The sequence below is a fragment of the Gouania willdenowi genome, chromosome 12, assembly GCF_900634775.1.
Source record: "Gouania willdenowi chromosome 12, fGouWil2.1, whole genome shotgun sequence".
Classification (NCBI taxonomy): Eukaryota; Metazoa; Chordata; class Actinopteri; order Blenniiformes; family Gobiesocidae; genus Gouania; species Gouania willdenowi.
In genome coordinates this window covers 25,118,236-25,136,752 of record NC_041055.1, presented here as the reverse complement: position 1 = coordinate 25,136,752, position 18,517 = coordinate 25,118,236, and the positions used below count along the sequence as shown (strand labels likewise).

Sequence of the window (18,517 nt, the reverse complement as noted above, 5' to 3'; positions counted from 1 at the left end):
ACTGAATTATTTTTTTGGAGCAAAAATTCATTTTCCGGTATGCTCATAATCGATCTCAGTACGAGGTAAACTCAGTCTGTGACATCGGATTTTATAAATTGTGCCTGAACACATAAGTGCTAAATTCTCCAGGTGTTCAAAGGTAACAGATTGAATTCATTTCCATGTACCGTATTTTTCGGACTATGAGGCGCACTTAAAATCCTTTAATTTTCTCAAAAATCGACAGTGCGCCTTATAATCAGGTGTGCCTTATGTATGGAATTAATATGTCAAAATGTTTTAGTACAACTTTGGTCAACTATGAAGCTGCACCTCTTGATGGATTTTTGGCGCCTCGTGGAGTGATATGTACCAGTACTGTGCTTCAACATACTGAACTGAAAAAGTGAGTGTAATGTTCTATATTTGATGTGTTAAACCTGAACAATGTTGACAGTTATTGTTAATAAGTTGAATAAAGTTTAACTTATCTGACTATTTTGTTTTGCTTAATAATAATAATAATAATAATAATAATAATAATAATAATAATAATAATAATAATAATAATAATAATAATAATAATAATAATAATAATAACAAACCAGTGCGCCTTATAATCCGGTGCGCCTTATAGTCCGAAAAATACGGTACCAGTTTTCTACAAAATCTTAAAAAGATAAAATATATGGAATTTTCTGGTTTAAAAACCCTGTTTTATTATTGAAGGGACATGTGTTTTAAGTTTATTTTAAATTTAACATTTAATAGGATTCACTTTTTTTACTTTTACTCAAGTAAGGGGGCAATTTCAATACTTTTACTTTCACCGTAGTCATTTTTTATTCAAGTATCTATACTTTTACTTGAGTACTGAAGACGAGCACTTTTGCCACCTCTGGAGATCATGTTTTTAAATTAAATGTGCTGCTGCATTCAGGGTCTTTTCTGTCAGTGACAACAGACGTTCATTCAGTGTCGGAGTCATGGGGGGGGGGCATTCGCAGGGAGTGCCCCCCCAGCTGACCTAGTGTGCTCCCCACACAAACACTCTTCCCACTACAGGGGGAGCTTTTTATTAATCAAAGATATCTGATTGGCTATCGCAACTGACTGTGTCCATTCGCCGACAGCGGACGGGAGTCTGCTCCATAGATATAATATACTGTGGTGTAATTGTTTTACATTTGTGCTGCTGAACGTACCCTACAGCGATATTCAGATGGAAGCAGGAAGCCTGAAAATCTGCCGTCTGAAATAATCAAAATGCCCAAGTTTTGTGTAGTTTACGGCTGCTCCAATCGTTCTAACCGAGAAAAGGAAAAGAGATACCGAATATTGTCATTCACAAAGGTGAGAAATGTAAAAAGCTCACAGAACAACGCTGTAAAAAGTGGATTTTAAACCTACGTCTGTGGTCGGGAAGAGCACAGTCTGCTGATGCCCGTGTCTGCAGCGACCACTTCATCAGAGGTATGTTAGCGAGCTAACTTTGTTTTTGTGGCTGTGTTTATAAAGCATTAGGTTATCGTTAAATGCTCATTTACTATTATTTACCTTCTTTCTTTCACCCCTGCTGCACACTGTGCACATAAAGCTGAACACCCTAATGCTATTTCACTACGTGTCATAAAGTACTATTCAGTAGTAGTATATGTGTATGTGACAAACAAACCTCTTTGTATGCTAACGTCGTCGCTAAGATGTTTCGCAAGTTTGTTTCTATTATAGCCGTTACTGCTGAGGAGGTTGTGGACCCACCCACTCATAAAAAAGTTATATGCCTCCATACTATATGCTGTTTGGTGTAGTAGGATCATGTTTAAATGTTGAGTGGTGTTTTATTTATCTATTTTAAATGTTGGTGCGCAGATTTTGGTGCGCGGGAGGACAAACGGAACAAATGGGACTGAGCTTGTAAAAAACTGGGACCAATCAATAGTTTGGGGGAAATCCACCAGGACACGGGACGTAACTCTGAAAACGGTGACGTCTGGTCACCGTAACTTTGAGTATGCTGGGGAGGTTGGACCCAAGTGTCCTCTTTTTTGGAAGTCAATAAATGATCAACCAATTTTAATGTTAACTCATAATTAAAAAAAAAACTTAGCATCTGAGTAAATAATCAGACATTTCTAAGCGAGTAGGAAATCAAAGGGTACAAAAAGGGATGTCAGATATGACGGCGACTCACCCTTCGTTTCGACCCCAATCGCTGCGAACACAGAGGTGTTTATGGTCGGGATCGGGGGAGAAACCCTCGTGACAGCTGCATTCCCCTGTGGCACCAAGAAGGAAAAAGAGACTCAGATATTTACTTACTTACACAGATGCTGAATAAACGAGAACACCAGAGTCTACTCGGCCCCGCTTCTTTATTAGCAATACGTCAGGAGCCATGCAATGCAAGATTACAGCTGATTCTTTGCAGTGAATTCACTCTGACATTTGTGCTACTAGTGAAGTCCACCTAAGGTATTTACATTCCAGCTCAATCTCCCTCAAATTGTGCAGCATCCAGATGATTCAAATGCATCCTTTTCTTCCATTATCCTAACTAAAAACAAATAAGTCATCTTTGATGGTGCTACACACATTGCAATTATATTAAGATTTATATACTATATATATCATTTATTTTGACCTCATCATTCTGTCAGGGGAACTGTGAAAAAAAGTAGCAACATAAATAAATGTGACTGACAGCCTGAATCGGAGAAAAACATTGTTTTTGACTATTGTTTCGACTAAAATGATAGAAAAAAAGAGCAACAGTTTCCCGTTTGCTGTCGATGTCTCGACAATTCTTTTATCATTCTCACTAAAGCGTTGGGATTTTTGTGTCGACAAAAGATCTTTTATTTCTTTGAGGAAGCTTGTTCTGAAATGAGTTGAGAAATTCAAATGGCAGCAAATAAGTGGCAGGGGTAGGAGTGTGCACAAGCATGAAACTGCCAAATCTAAAAATCCAAATACAGTCTGATTACATCCATGGCTCATGCCGGTGCTTTTAGAGACAATATCTGTTATAATATCATCTAAACACATACATGTGTCCATTTAGACACGCTTACAATGACCTAATGGCAACCCAGTGCACACTAACCTTTGGGTTATATTCTAAGTCTGAAGATTATCGTTAGTCCATTCATTTTTTGTAACATTTGATTGTGTTGTACTGTAGGTTGTGGGACAGTGGAGGTTTACCAAAGGAATAAAAACCAAAGGCAACTTGCACTACAGCACATACTACTTTAGACAAGGAGGAAATTGTAGTTCCTGGATTAAATTAGATTAGATTTAGACGTGATCTTTTTTCAATATAATATTCATATGAATAATACATATTAATGCAAACTAGACAGTGCATTCCTAAAGAAATACAAGCGAGGATGAATAGGCTGAACCCCTCGTGGTCAGTATATCTCTTAGTATATCCCCATGGAATCAGAATTGCCCCTGAGAAGCAGTATAACCACTAAGAGTCAGAATTACCCCTCAGAGTCAGTATAACCCCTCAGAGTCAGAATTACCCCTCAGAGTCAGTATAACCCCTTAGAGTCAGAATTACCGTCAGTATAACTCCTCAGAGTCTAAATTACCCCTCAGGGTCAGTATAACCGTCAGTATAATTCCTCAGAGTCAGTATAAGCCCTGAGTCAGAATTACCCCTCAGAGTCAGTATAACTCATCAGAGTCAGTATTCTAACAATCTTGATCAATGGCTGAACTTTCCATTGATTTGACTGGATCTTTGTTTCACCAATCAATATATCATTAGTCACCTATAATTAATTGCATATAAAAATAAAATAATCCTTTATTTCTATTAACATAATGCATTTTATTGATTCTTGTTTTTGGTTTCAGTCATTAAAATTTTAACTTTATTCTAAGGTTTTTTTTTAACAAAACCCTGACTTTTAAAATGAAAGAACCTATGATTATATCATGAAAGCATATGGATGTGTTTTTAAAACGAGATAGAGCTCTACCTTCACTCTTCACATTAGTATTGCTAGCAGGCATCAGCATCCGGCTGCTTGTTTTCTGGTGACCTACATTAGTTGGAAAAAATGTGTAATGGCCCTTCTGGCAACACCATTCTCTTTTTATCACACTGTGTTTAATAATTTATTGGGTGTGTTTATGGGCTTAAGACTCACTTGAGGACTGATGGACCATCAGGAATCAGTCAAAGCAGAGACACAAACATGCTTTTTTTATTTCCTCTGGGCTTCTTTATGTGGCCTCACTAAGTAAAGAGCAGACGCTTGTATAAAAATAAGGACAACCTTAAATCAGGACACTGTTTAGCATCAATAAAATGTAACCTTGGACGATTTAACAGCAGAATCAAAGCAATATTAAATTTTGTTTAATATTCTATCAAAGTATATTGTTTTTCTTCATTACTTGCAAAACATAGTATATCATTGTTTGAAATGTTTTTTGTTTAAAAAAGAAAAAGGGGCCATTTGTTTCTAAAGAGTGGGCAATGTAAAGGCAGAACAGAGGCTACAGGTTCAAATATTGCTTATATATATATATATATATATATATATATATATATATATGACTTCTCTTCCCTGCTGTCAAAACCCTTAAATGATTAAATTATTCATATTCAGGCATTTTTGTAATTTGTTACTCCTTTAAATTAATTTATTTAGACCAGCAATTTGTTTTTATTTTCTTTTAAATATTTTTTTATTCAATAATCCGTATATCAATTCAGTGTTTTTAGGTGTTTTATATAATATTAAATCCTATTAAAGCAGTTTTTATTTCATTTTATTCTATTTTTAACCTGTAGCACTTGAAGATTTATTTTTTTATGTAAGTTGAACTGCAAAAAAATAAAAAAATACACACACATATATATATAATTAATATTATTAAACCCGAATAGGAAGAATATGCCCTGTTTTTATAAGAACCAAAGGGAAAATGTACAGAACACAAACAAATGAGATCTTATTGAACACATCAATCTAAAAACTACCAGAACTGGTAGTTATTAAAAGAAATCAGGTTTTTCATATGTTTCTAGGATGGTTCAAACACTATATATGTAAAAGCTAAGGATTTGGATTTCCATCTTTCGCTTTATTAAGAGAATTCCAAGCAATGGGAGCTCATTTCTACTGCAAACTTAGTCACACCTGGGTGATTATCAGTGAGCTGTGTATCCTGTTTTTCTGCAAATGCATTTGGAGAAGAACTTGGGCAATTAAGAAAAGGAGATTCAACTGCCTGATTACACATTATACTGAAACAATAAACCTTCACACAAATAAAGGAGGTTTTTTTTTTGCGTAGGTTAGGTTTTTCAGTCTACATGCTATGCAGGTGTTACAGAAAAGTAATCTGTACAAATGTGAGGATGGATGAAAAGTTCATTGTTTCTTGTTTAAGATAAACACAAATTCTAATTTGTTCTACTTGTATTTCTAATGTATGTCGGCCCTACATTTTGCACTAGTATCCCATGTTAGAATTTATTTTTTATCTGCTTTTATACTGTGTTGCTGCAAATGTGAGTTTCCCCTCTGGGGATCAATAAAGGTGTATTCTATTCTATTCTAAAAAAACAGCAATAAAAGCTAAATAAATACAGATTGTGTGGTCATTAAAGTTGATGAATGACAGAGTTTGAAAAGCACTTTGGTGCCTGCACTCCCTTTTCATTTACAGTGCACTTCTGACTACAGTAGTACAGTATTGCACTTCTGTGGAAAGACCAGCGCCATCAATAAAATCCATCCACTACATCAGATGCATTGTGCGTTTTGTTGCTGATGCTGTGACTTTCAGGCTTTTTATTTGATAACCGACATAATCCTGTCTTTTTTTTGGGTTTCAAGAAGGAAACTTCAATCAGACTAAATAAGGACGACCTATATTTATAACATCCTGCACTTTTTAATTTAATTTAAAGCACACTTCTGCTCCAAAATAACTTTTTTTTTGTAGTACAGCTAAGGTATTTAAATATTGGTATATGGTTGGTTACATTTGTCCATCATTATTCTTCTTCCATGGAAATCCTACTTCCCATGTGAGAACAAATTTTGCACAAAGGTCCAGACAAATGCCAAATTCCCTAAACTGCAAAAAAAAAAAAAAGGCCAATTGTCCTAAATATGGCGCTATAATAAACCTCTAAAGTTCCAAATTTTGAAAATGTAAACAAAAATAAATCAAAAATTTGTGTTAAAGTTTTTTTAACTTTTGTAGTTTTGAAAATATTACAAGTTTTGAAGTCCACAATTCAGTCTGAAAAAAAACAACAAAAAACTGTAAAACTTATACTATAAAACTATAAAATGTAGCCTATAGTGCTTTAAAATGTTTGACTGTAAACTGTTTTTCTGAACATATACTTTCAACATTCAGGAAAAAAGGACAAAATGTTGGCGTCATGATAAATTTTGTTTGGAAAATATAATAATATCTTAAAAACTGAATTTTTACAGCATTTTATTTGTCACTCTCATTCTAACAATCGAAATCAATGCAATAATGGCATTTTTAAATATCAGTTTGTCCAATTATGGATTACATTAATCACTGTTACAAACAAATCTCCATGCAGTCTGGATGCATTTTCAAATGAATTTTTGACAGCCATCTCAAATCTGTCTATACGTGCCAAGAGCTTATGCCTTGTTTTGCCTAAAATTGCCTGACCCCCGACCATTGCTGTGCAGCAACTATAATTAAGCATTACTATTGCTACCTCCTTAGATTTTGAGTTTATCGGTTGACTATGTATCCATTGGTAGGGTTTTATCACCCTAATATACTTCAGGCTATTCAAAAACAGCAGTTATCGTCCTGTATTGTACCTACTCACCGCATTCCTGGCGGCTAACATTTACATAACCTCGTAGAGCACCAAGGAGTCACGATGTCACCATAAAATCCCCCATCTTTTCTTGAAATTGTAATTTGTTTATTCCCCAAAAGCAAAAAAAAAAAAAAAAAAGGAAAAAAAAAGAACAGATAACCGAGATCTCATTTCTGTGTTCAATCACGCTTTGAAAGGCACGGGTTATTATAATGCATTTACTCAGGAGCATGAAACAATAACCTGCACCTGTATATGTTTTCTCCTTTCTCTCTGACAAAAAATAAATAATTACTTGTTACTGTTGGCCCGATACCTATTCAGGCTTGTTATATTTCCAGGCGGAGATGCTACTTTGCCCGAAGACCTTGAGCAAATTTAATAAAGGTGTTGTTTCCCAATGGTGTGTGTGCATCTGTGTGTTTGTGTGTGAATATTGGCACGGTTAGTATGTTCACTGAATAGGAAAGAATATGCACGTGTGCATACGTGCCGCACATACAAACAGCTTTAGTTCCAATTAGGTGAAGCTGGAGGAGCCTTGGAGAAATCAGTTTAAAAGAGGAAAACAAGGAGTGCTAAGGCGCTATTCCAGGTATTTCAGGGTTTGCTCTAGATGTGCAGACGTCTATGAACACTGGATATTGTGTTTAAATATATATAACAACCATTTATCCACTGTCTGTAAGTTCAGATCTGAGCGCACGACGTGCGTTCGACCAAATTTATGCTTCGCTATGATCAGATGTCACAAAAAGTCTGAACTTGTGTACATAAATCTGAGTGAGTGGATTTGTGCTGCAGGACAGCAAAATCTGAGTCTGAAAATAACATATTAAACAAGCTTCTGCTGTTATTTAACAGATCAAAATGAATTAAAAATAAATAAAAAGAATTGAAATGAAATGAAACAGAATATCTGTGTATTATTTCTGTTTTTGTTAAGCAATGTCTTTTCTTGCCACATGTCTTTCTTCTTTCTCTCTGTACTGAGTACAGGCCCATGCGTGTATATCTATCTTCCCTTTTTCCAATTTTTTATTATACTGTTTTATTTTATTTTATTCTATATATCTCAGAATCAGAATCAGAATCAACTTTATTGACCAAGAGTGTATGAATACACACGAGGAATTTGTCTTGGTGACCTGTGCTCTCTCAGATAGTATAACATTAAATAATAACAATCAACTAGAATAAAGAAAAATAAATAAAAAAAGAAGTATAAACATACATATAAATATATAAGTATACTGTGCAAATTTCCCCTTTGGGAGACTATTAAAGGTTACTGTATCTTTAAAAGGAATTATTAAAATAAAATAAAATGCATTTTAAAAAGCACACTATATATATATATATATATATATATATATATATATATATATATATATATATATATATTTTTTTTTTTTTGGGATTTAAGATTTATTTTATTATTTTCAAAACCTTTTCTGCTTTTTCACTAAAATGTGCAGGTAGGTCTTCACAGAAATGTTGTCACTGTTGAAGGAACCAATATATTTACTGGAATATTACACTATACTGGTGTCACTGGTAAGATAGACCCTATTTTTCATTTACAGAAAGCACTGTTGGAGATACTTATTCATTTACATTGGTATGTTGACACTTATTTACAGAAATGTTGCACTAAAATAGTATCACTGTTCATAGGACACTTTTTCAATTTATTGTCTTTCAGAGATATAAAATAAAATTTTTATTTTTTTACTTAATCTTTTTTTTCTTGTCATGTCATAGATTATCGTAGAATACAGTATTGTCATCGTTATCGTTATCATGAGCTTTGTATCGTGTATCGTATCATATCAAGAAGTACCCAGAGGTTCCCACCCCTATTACTGATACAGGACTGGTTTTTTTTTGGCTTTTCTTCAATGGAATACTTGATAAAACCACTGCTCAGTCTGACAAATGTGAAATATTGTCTTTGTCAAATAGCAGGGTTTTAAGCTTTTAGGCTGTGGATGAGCGCTCCATGTTCACCGTTAGCATAGCATGGGGGGGGGGGGGGGGGGGGGGGGGATGTCCGTAAATGAATGGCACGACGCGACTGCTCCAGCTGACTGACACGCATATTCAAACACTTAAAAATACATATTTTTCCAGCTACGTCATCTCCGATGCTTCCTGTGTTTTTGTCCGTTCTGAGCGCTCTAGGATCCGCCTCCTAATTTATTGAATTGTTTCATTTTCTACATTAAATAGACAATTGCTATTTTACTAGCTACAAACAAACAACTTTTAACTCATTGTGAAACACGTAAAATTTGTCAAATCAACCTTGCGTTTTTTTGCTTTGTAAATTTTATTTACATCATATTATTATATATAACATACCAAATCTTCAGCATTCCAAAACATTTGTCACAATGTTTCAGTGAAAACAAACATTTAAAGATGGATATTTAATAATAACACTTCATTATGTGTAGCAGTATTTAACTTTACTCAGTTTTAACTACATCTGTCATACAGTATGTATTTATCTTTGTGAGTTTGAATCCTGTAAAGTAAATCAGATTTTAGATAGAGCACATTGGTGACTAGAGCTCCTGAGGGCCCCTCACATGGTGCCCTGGTGCCCATGGGCACCGTGTTGGTGACCCCCCTCTTAGATAGTGTAAAGTCTATGTCTTTTTCCCATTTCAAATGAGTACTTTCCCACCATGGTGGGTCGATAGCTTGTAATATTTTCTAAATATTGGCTGCCCTCCACCTTCCATTGGGTTCTAGCTCTAATATTGTGTCCTATACATTCTTATAGCGCTAAGTTATGTCATTTTATTAAGGCAAACTACAGAACTAGTAAAGTACCTGCTGCATTTGGTCACTGAGAACAGAAAAAAACTGAAGCAAGTGGCAGTAAGACTGGCTATAATGCATTCTTCACTGTGTAATATTGGCTTTGCTGTAGATATTACAGGCAGGATTTACCTTCCGGCGATGGCCAAAAATGGATCCTTTATTATGTTCATGAAGAATATCCTCTCAGCATTTTATTTGACTTCCTCTCCTCGTCATTTTTAGATTAGACAAGCTATGAGCTGTTTGTTTTGGCACCTAACACACTTAAAACTGTCAGGCAAAAACTCCGTTGAAAGCAGAGGCCCCTCAGTGTCTGTAGACCAACCCAGTTAAATAAATTACCAGCCATCAAAGCAGTGTATGCACAGGTCTGCCTGTACTTTTGCTGACATTAAAAGTAGCAACAAAGGCTGATGATGTTTATCTTTCTATGAGTGGCAAACCTCCCTCGCGTCTTCTTTGCCCAACCGGATAATGCCTAAGCTCATTAGAATGGATTACATCTGTAATGTATGTGAAATTTATGTAACCCCAGTCAAGGACATGTTGAGGGCTGATACATTATGCATTACAGTCCCAGACACTCAAAGCAGTCAGCACACGCCGAAACAGATGCCAAGAGTCGGAGACAACACACTGAAACCTTGTTTTTGCATGTGTTACGTAACCAATGAATACAGTATATTTCAATAAAGTAAAACCTGTCGAAAAGCTACATCATCCATTTTCTGTTCATTTTGAATATAATAAATACCATAGAATATACACTTGCCAAAGATGTAATGCAATTTTTGAATTTACGCACCCAAGCAAATAAACACATTTTTAAAGAATGCATTTTCCTCTGTGGCACTTAGATTCAAAGCTGTAGATCCTGAAATAAAAACACTAGCAGGCTGCTGTTTTTAAATATTTGACATCAGACATGGGCAACTGACGGCCCTTGGTCTCATTTTTGTGTCCCCAAATGTAAATGCACAAAATGACTCCAAAACAACACACAATAACAGAAAATTACACAAAACAGCAAAAAATGACCCAAAAACCAGACACATTTTCAACAAAAAAGGACAATAAATATACACAAAAGCATTACAAATATACACAAAACATAACTGAAAGATGTACAAAACCACAACAAAAACATCTATCTATCTATCTATCTATCTATCAATCTATCTATCTATCTATTAAGCAAGGAATCTGTCGTGTGTATGTCTGTGGCTCAAATATCTCTGTAGTTTAGGAACAGACAGAGCTGAGACTTTCAACATGGCTGCTGCTTGGTTCAATGGTGTGCAACGTCACATTTGTTTGGACGCCCCACCCCCACACTCGGCAGAAGAGCTCATTGTTGACAGGTAGTCATGGTAACTCAGGATAAGTTGAAAGCTGTGTAAAATCTAATGGAGTGACTGCACAAAGGGCTTTCAAAAACATTTAAAGTGGGTTTAATACTCTAAAAAAAAAAAAAAAAAACACCCCGCAAATATTGACCAGCAGGTGTCCTCAGTGAGCAACATTTGTAACTAACGTGAGTAATTCTAATAATAAAAAATTGTGTATGTGTGTGTTTGTAATTCAAAATTAAATTTGAGTGTTTACAAGGTGAGTGTAGAAGGTCAGTTTAAAGAGGATTTCAATTTTATTGTGAATTAAAGAGGAATTAAAGCTCCCATGTAAACTATCCATGAAAAAGCTACTTAACCTCCCACTTTTCTTACTTCCTACAGGCACAGCACTAGTATTCCAAAAACCCCAAATTAACACATAAAAACCCAAAAATGATTCATAGCACACCAAACAACAAGTACAACAATAAATACATGGAATGACGACAACAAGAATACACAAAAACATTTGTTCCCTTCTGTATTAATGCTCATATTGGTTATTATTCAAAATGCTGACATGAATGTTGATAATGTGGCCCTGGGATAAGATACAATCACATTTTTGTGGCCCTCACTGTAATAAAAGTCGCCCAATTAAGTGGTCTTATTTATTTGGTTATTTATCTTTTAATAAATACATTTTTTTTAAACTTGTAGAATGTTTGCTATTAATGGCTGTACGTCAGTGTTGGTCATTTACTCATTCAGTGCATTATCCAATAATAACGCTTGTTTACGCCTCTTCTGGTAAATGTTGTCCATTTATGATCTGCTGGAAAAAGAGCTTTTTGTTTCCAAAATGTTCTTTAAAAAAAAAAATAATAATAATAATAAATCGTATACTCAAACAGAAGCGTGCTGCGTACACTTTAGTGTATATAGTCCTGGTCCAAGGATTAATTAGATACTTCCTTTTATAGGGACTCATATAATTTTACTATTCATGCTGCCCTTCTCTATCATATGTCTCCAGCCACTTTGGAAGTCACGTTGGATGACTGTCACTGTTGACTAGCCATCACTGCATGAGTCACTCTGTGCTTGGGTATTCAATCCTGTCTGCCTTCACCTTCACCGTATGACTCCACCGATAGCATGGCATGGGGGGGTCAGTAAATTAATGGCCCGGCGCTACTACTCCAGCTGACTGACACACACATATTCATACACTTAGAAATGCATATTTTTTCTATTCATCTGACTTTTGCTGCAGACATAGGCCCTGTTTACACGAGAACGTTTTCTAGCGAAAACGCTAAAGTTTCCATTCTAATGAGCTTGGGCATTATCCGTTTTTTTTTGCGTTTTGGCTTGGGATGGGAATTGAAAACCGGTTCTTCCTGAGAACCATCTTGTATCCTTCCTGACAAGGCAAACATGCACATTTTTCTGCACAAAAATTGTTAATCTACCACAGTTGATAAGTGGAGCTGTACTTTTGGTGAATATGTACTTTTTCACAGGAGAATCATTTGTTTTACTGTATGTCTGAATTAGTTTTGGATCAAGTTGTTCAAGTTCAAAAGGAGCACTGTAAATATTCTCAAATGTTTGTAACAATCTATACCTGGTGGATTAAAGGAGAGCTGATATCCCTGCAATAAATTAAAGAGACAAAGATAATATAATAAAAAAGTTAATTTGGTATTCTTTCATTCCCTTTCACCCAATGAGAATCGATAAGAGAATCGGTAAGGAATCGAATCGATAATCAGTATCGATAATGGAATTGGAATTGCTCATTTCCTACCCATTCCCATCCCTAGTTTTGGTGGCGCATTTACACTGCAACGGCGTTTGGTGCTTGAAAACGAAACTTATTTTAAAAACCGGCTCCAGAGTGGAAGTTTTTGAAACAGCAAACCCTGTCTGTGTCCGTGTAAACAGGGAAACTAAACGTTCTGTATGGCCATGCCGCATGTGCACTGTGTCTGCATAGCGTCAGATGTTAGCTTTAATCAGACCTACAAAGTTAAGACGACATAATTTAAGACCAACTTCACTTTTGGGGGGAAAAAAGCCACATCAGTTACATAGGGTTAGGGTCATTTTTTTCTAGTGCAGACGTGCAACTGGTGACCCTAAAAGTAAACACACAAAAAGACACAAAATGACAGTAAAATACACAAAAAAAACAGACAAAATCTAAAAACACAAGATGACTGCAAAAATTGCCAGAAATCTATTAAAAAAAAAAAAAAAAAAAAAAAAAAGTCTTTGTTGGACAGGCAATTTTTGTTAAATTTACATTTTCCCATTTTGTTTATACATTAAAAAAATAAAAACAAATAAAAATGAACGTTACCATTTATTTTGAAATGTGAGACTAATAATCCTAAAATCATACTTACTTTTGAAACACTGATTTAAAACACTTTATTGACAATTAAGGCCTTATTTTTAGATTCATGAATTTCATGCCTTTTAAGACTTTTTTCAGGATCTGCAGGAACCCTTTTTTATTGTGGTTTTGAATATATATATATATAAAAAAATAAATAAATAACTGAGTTTCCAAGAACTTCATCAACAGGATATGAATTAAACAGAGCCATGATTGCACGTCTACTTACCCGTGTCCTGCTCACAAATCTGTTCGCAGGGCTCAGTGGTGCGCTGGCCGCAGTAATCTTGGACCCATTGTGTGGATGAATTTGTCTGATAGTAGAGGGTCAGCCTGGCAGGGTTTAGCCAATTAGAGACATCCAGAAAGCTGCCCATGCTCACCACAAAACTGCTTCCTAGGAAAAAAAAAAGAAAAGAAAAGAAGAACAGCAATTCATCTCAAGCTTTCTAGAAATAAAGAAATAAAAAAAAAGCACGGGGTAAGCAAAGGTTTGATTGCTGTGTCTTTTAAAAGCTTCTTTCCTCTGTTATACTGGAAAATCAATTGGAACAAAACTAATGCTTTTGTTTTCACTGTAATTTTACTCCCTCATCCTGGCCAGACTGAATTTAAATGAGAAAATTAAGACCTATAATGTGTGTATTGATGGGATTTCCTGGGTAATTGGAGTACAGGGGCTGAAGGGGTTTCATGAGTCAATCAGTAAAGGCTGTGCTCAATGACGCTGACTTACCTTTTCTTTTCCACAGCTCTCAGGCCAATCGTTACCCTACGATCGCTGAACAAGATTATCCCTAATTGATGCCAATGAGTTTTTAGCTCCAGTGGGAGCGCAGGATTGTGCTGGGACTTTCCAGTTAGCACAAAACAAAGCTAATATGTGCATGCGACTGGGTCATGTGAGGTGGGAGCAAACTTTTGCAGCATGCAGTAAAATGTAATAAACATTTGATATCACAGCTAGCACTTTGTGCTCCCAAAACAGCAATTAAATGTATTTGTCTTATTAAAGTTTAATGACAACTACTGATATCTTCTGTTTTACATATTACATCTTTAAAGAGTCATAATGCATTATAAAAAAAAAAAAAAATCAAAAGTGCTGTAAAAAACTGACATTATCATTAATGCTAACCATGTGCAATAGTGCTATGTGCAATAATATTAACACTTTAACTAACAACCAACCAGGCTATGGGTGAGGTGTATATAAGACAACATTTTAGCATGTTTGCACTTTATCATCTGCCTTATGCACGTTAGCTGCAAAGGTCACTTTATTTCTGGTTTGTCCTCAGCTAAATGTCATAATACAGTCATTTAAGTCTTTGCATTTCATTGTACTGTCCATGCTGTTGGATTTTGCAGGGGTCTGTTTAGTATTTTTTTTAAATGTACTTTCTGTTGTACACAACATCAACCAGGTCCATTAATGTGCTTTGTCCCCCTTGTCACAAATAAATATGATAAAGATCTATTGCAAGTGAGTGAACTTATGTAAACTATGCAACAAACAGTCCCTTAAAAATAAATGGGATAGTATTCTCTGTTTTTCTGTAAAAGTTATCAATCTCCTTTAAAATGACTCATTTTAGTTCAGTGGCCAAATACGGAGTTTGATCTTAAGTGGGATGCAGATCAACATTAATGTCCCCAAGTTTGTACTTTACACCAGCAATTCTCAACTGGTGGGTCGTGGACCTGTAGCGAGTGGGTCAAAAATAAACTAACACTTAAAGTCTCTCATGTTGGACTTGTTGGCATACTCTGAAATGCATGTTGCACAGGAAAATGCAGTATTATTGACTTAAAGAACATATACGTATGTGTGTTTTCAACAGCTATCTTTGAAAAACTAAATTTGGTTGTTGAATTCTAAAAAAAAGTGGTGATTTATTGATCGTGGCAAAATGTGGGTCCCAGGGTGAGACCAGGTGAGAACCCCTGCTTTACTCTACGTATAAATAAATTATGTAAGACGCCAACAATATCCAAGAAGGATTTTCTTTTTTTTTTAAATTTCATTGATTTTGTGACCATTCTTCATTTAATTTGCGGAAATCATGTGATACAATTTCAGGAAAACTGAGTTCTTTGAACAATTTGAAATTCAAAATGGCTGCGGTCATGTGAAAAAAGAACGGGAAAATTACAATCCTCCAAATATTGTGGCGTTTCATTGATTTTGTGTATTTAGATATCTGAGCTGATTTATCTATAACTAAATTATTTCACAATTTGGACAAAAATTATTTGTGGTGTAATGATTCGTTTTAGCAATAATTCACTATTGCTAATTCGATTCAAGGATGATATTGGTTAATTTAGAACGATTTGATCCAAAATGATTGAGTGACTTGATATTGATTTATTAACTTTTAAGCCAAAGTAATAATTTAATCAGTGTGACTGTAAAATAAATACCTGAATAATGGTATTGGTATACAGGTGAGGTTTCATAAATTCCTGTGTAAAGGAATCATTCATACATGAATTGGACATTAACAAACAAGTAAACAACATTTAATGGTAAATGTATTTAAGTCCAACCAACACTTCAGTTTAAATTAACGGGATGTTAACTTTTCTGTTCTCATTTTCAATACGTTTTCAATAATAAATACATATTAGGTTTACCTGACTCTTCTGCTCGTTTTTTCAACATAAAAATAATATAATATTCATAAATATTGAATCGTTACACCCTTGATAACGTATGTTTTTAATGTCTTTTTAGCTTTCTCCAGCGGGCCGAATTTGGTCCCCGGGCCTTGAGTTTGACACTGGTCCTACAATAATCAATTTCTGTTAAACAAAAAAAAGGCGTTTCTAGAGTAAATTTTCTTTGGCAAAGAATAGTTACACCACTGTCCATTGTTGTTTCTGTATACCTTTGCATCGCTATTTATTATTCTTTTTTTAATATGGCTTTTTTTTTTTTTTTTTTAACCTATCTACTAATATGTTCACTATTACAAACTACAGTATGTCTAAGTATGAATCTGTATCTATATGTTTACTTTAGTAAATGATGTGGGTACTTTCTGTGCCACTGAGTAATTTACAGCGTGAGGTACGCCTACACATGCAGGAAAAAACCAAAGAAAAAGAAAAAAGTTTGAATTCCCCTCAGATAAACCTGGGCCTGGCTGGGTTTTGAACCTATGACCTTCTTCTCTTGTGACTGAATTATGTTCTCTGTCTTCAGTGCCCCTGTTGGATTTATTACGCGGACCGTTAGGCGACCTTTTCACCTGGCTGCTTCTCATCACGCTTCCTCTAAAACAAAACAGGTATTTTACAGGAAGGTAGGAAATGTAGCCTGTGTCAGACTTTATGTACCTCCCTGTAACCATAGTGATCTTTTCCCCAGCCTCCCTGTATTCTCAGTGATTTTTTATGTGTGTTTATTTGTGGCTTGCCAGTTTGGATTTGTTTTGTTTGCGTTTTTTTCTGTTGGATTTGAATGTTTGCTCTGACAGCTTTGCCTGCTGATATCTTAATGTCTGCTAGACGACTTGGTTAAGTCACCTTTTATCACATGTGCTGTGCTGCAGGTTTACGGCAGTTCTTTTGCAGAGCAGTGTTCGTATTGTATGAACAACTTCTTCTTTTGCCATTTTTCCTTCAGGAGTTCCCACAGTGCATCATTGTCGTCCTTCCTCTCACTAATGGCCTGTTTGTCCTTCCTCACTGCAGGGTTTAATCTTCACTTTCCTTATTCTTCTTCGGCTTGCTTAGCATTTTTTTTCCTTCCTAGCTATTATCTCCCCATATTATGCATCCTCCTTTAATATTAGCTCTAATAAAGAGGTTCAAGCCTAAAGTGTTTAGTAAAAAGTTAGCTAAGTTAGTGCTAATGCTAGGATAACACTATTGCTAAGCAAATCCTAATGCTAGGTTAATTCTAATGCTAGACTAATGCTGTTGCTAGGCTAATGTTAATGCTAGGTTAATGCTATAGTTAAGCAAATGTTAATGCGAGGTTAGTGCTAATACTAGATGAATGCTAATGCTAGGTTAGTGTCAATACTTGGTTAATGCTATGGTTAGGCTAATACTATTGCTAATGCTAAGCTAAAGCCAATGTTTGGTCAGTGCTAATGCTAGGCTAAAGGCAGTGTTAGGTCCGTGCTAAGGCTTGGTTAGGAACTAAGGTTAACATTAGGTTCATGCTAACACTAGGTAATGCTAATGCTAAAATAATGCTAATGTTAGGTTAATGTTAGATTAATGCTATTGGTAGATTAATGCTAGGTTAATGCTAACATTAGGCTAATGCTAATGTTGGGCTAATGATAGTTTAGTGTCAATGTTAGGCTAATGCTATTATTAGGCTGCTAATGCTAGATTAATGCTAACGCTAGGCTAATGCTAGGTTAATGTTAGGCTAATACTATTGTGAGGCTAATACTATTGTGAGGCTAATGCTAGGTTAGTGCTAGGCTAATGCTAAGTTAGTGCTAATGCTAGGCTAAAGCAGTGCGGCGTGGGCCAGCACCTGCAACCTCACTTGCATTTTCTTCAGGAAATGCAACTATTATAGTTATTGATATTTTTAAAATACACACTAAACACAATATACCCACATTTTTTCAAATAATTTAAAAGATTGAGCAGGATGTTGGACAAAATGTGGTTTCTTTCAACAATTCAAGAATAAAAATGACTTCCATCATGTTATACAAGCATAGGAAAATGGCAAAATCACTAATATATATATTCTACCTCCAAATAAATCTGTTGAAATGTTTTTTTTCATGCCATGCCATTTTGACTTTTCCCTGTTGGCCGATTTGGATGTTTTAAAGGGTTGGACTTGGCCCCCGCGCCTAGAGTTTGACACAAGTGATTCTAATGTATATTAATTAATGCCAATCCAGAAAGGAATTGGAGTTTAAGAATAGTTTTGACCCTAAATATAAAGAATCCTGTGGACATGCAAGGGAATTCAATCTTCTGCTTACTGTTGCTATGTGTTTTTCCACTTGTTTTTTATTTACGAAAGAAGAATATTCTGTGCAAATCATGAGTTCACGAGCAGAGAAACAGAAAGTGTGTGGGCAGCGCAGAACTAAAGCCCCCCTAAGAGCAACTGATCCACCAATA

The 18,517-nt window shown here is 35.3% G+C and overlaps 1 protein-coding gene across 2 annotated transcripts in view; it reads right to left on the bottom strand.

Moving 5' to 3' along the window:
* astn2 (astrotactin 2) overlaps positions 1 to 18,517 on the bottom strand; it is a 339,835-nt gene that overhangs the window by 132,281 nt on the left and 189,037 nt on the right. For both annotated transcript variants that reach the window (XM_028462826.1, XM_028462827.1), the window contains exons 7-8: positions 13,635 to 13,802; positions 2,177 to 2,261 (exon numbers count right to left, since the gene is read on the bottom strand). In XM_028462826.1, the coding sequence (XP_028318627.1) occupies positions 2,177 to 2,261; positions 13,635 to 13,802 (253 nt within the window). The remainder of the gene's footprint in view (positions 1 to 2,176; positions 2,262 to 13,634; positions 13,803 to 18,517) is intronic.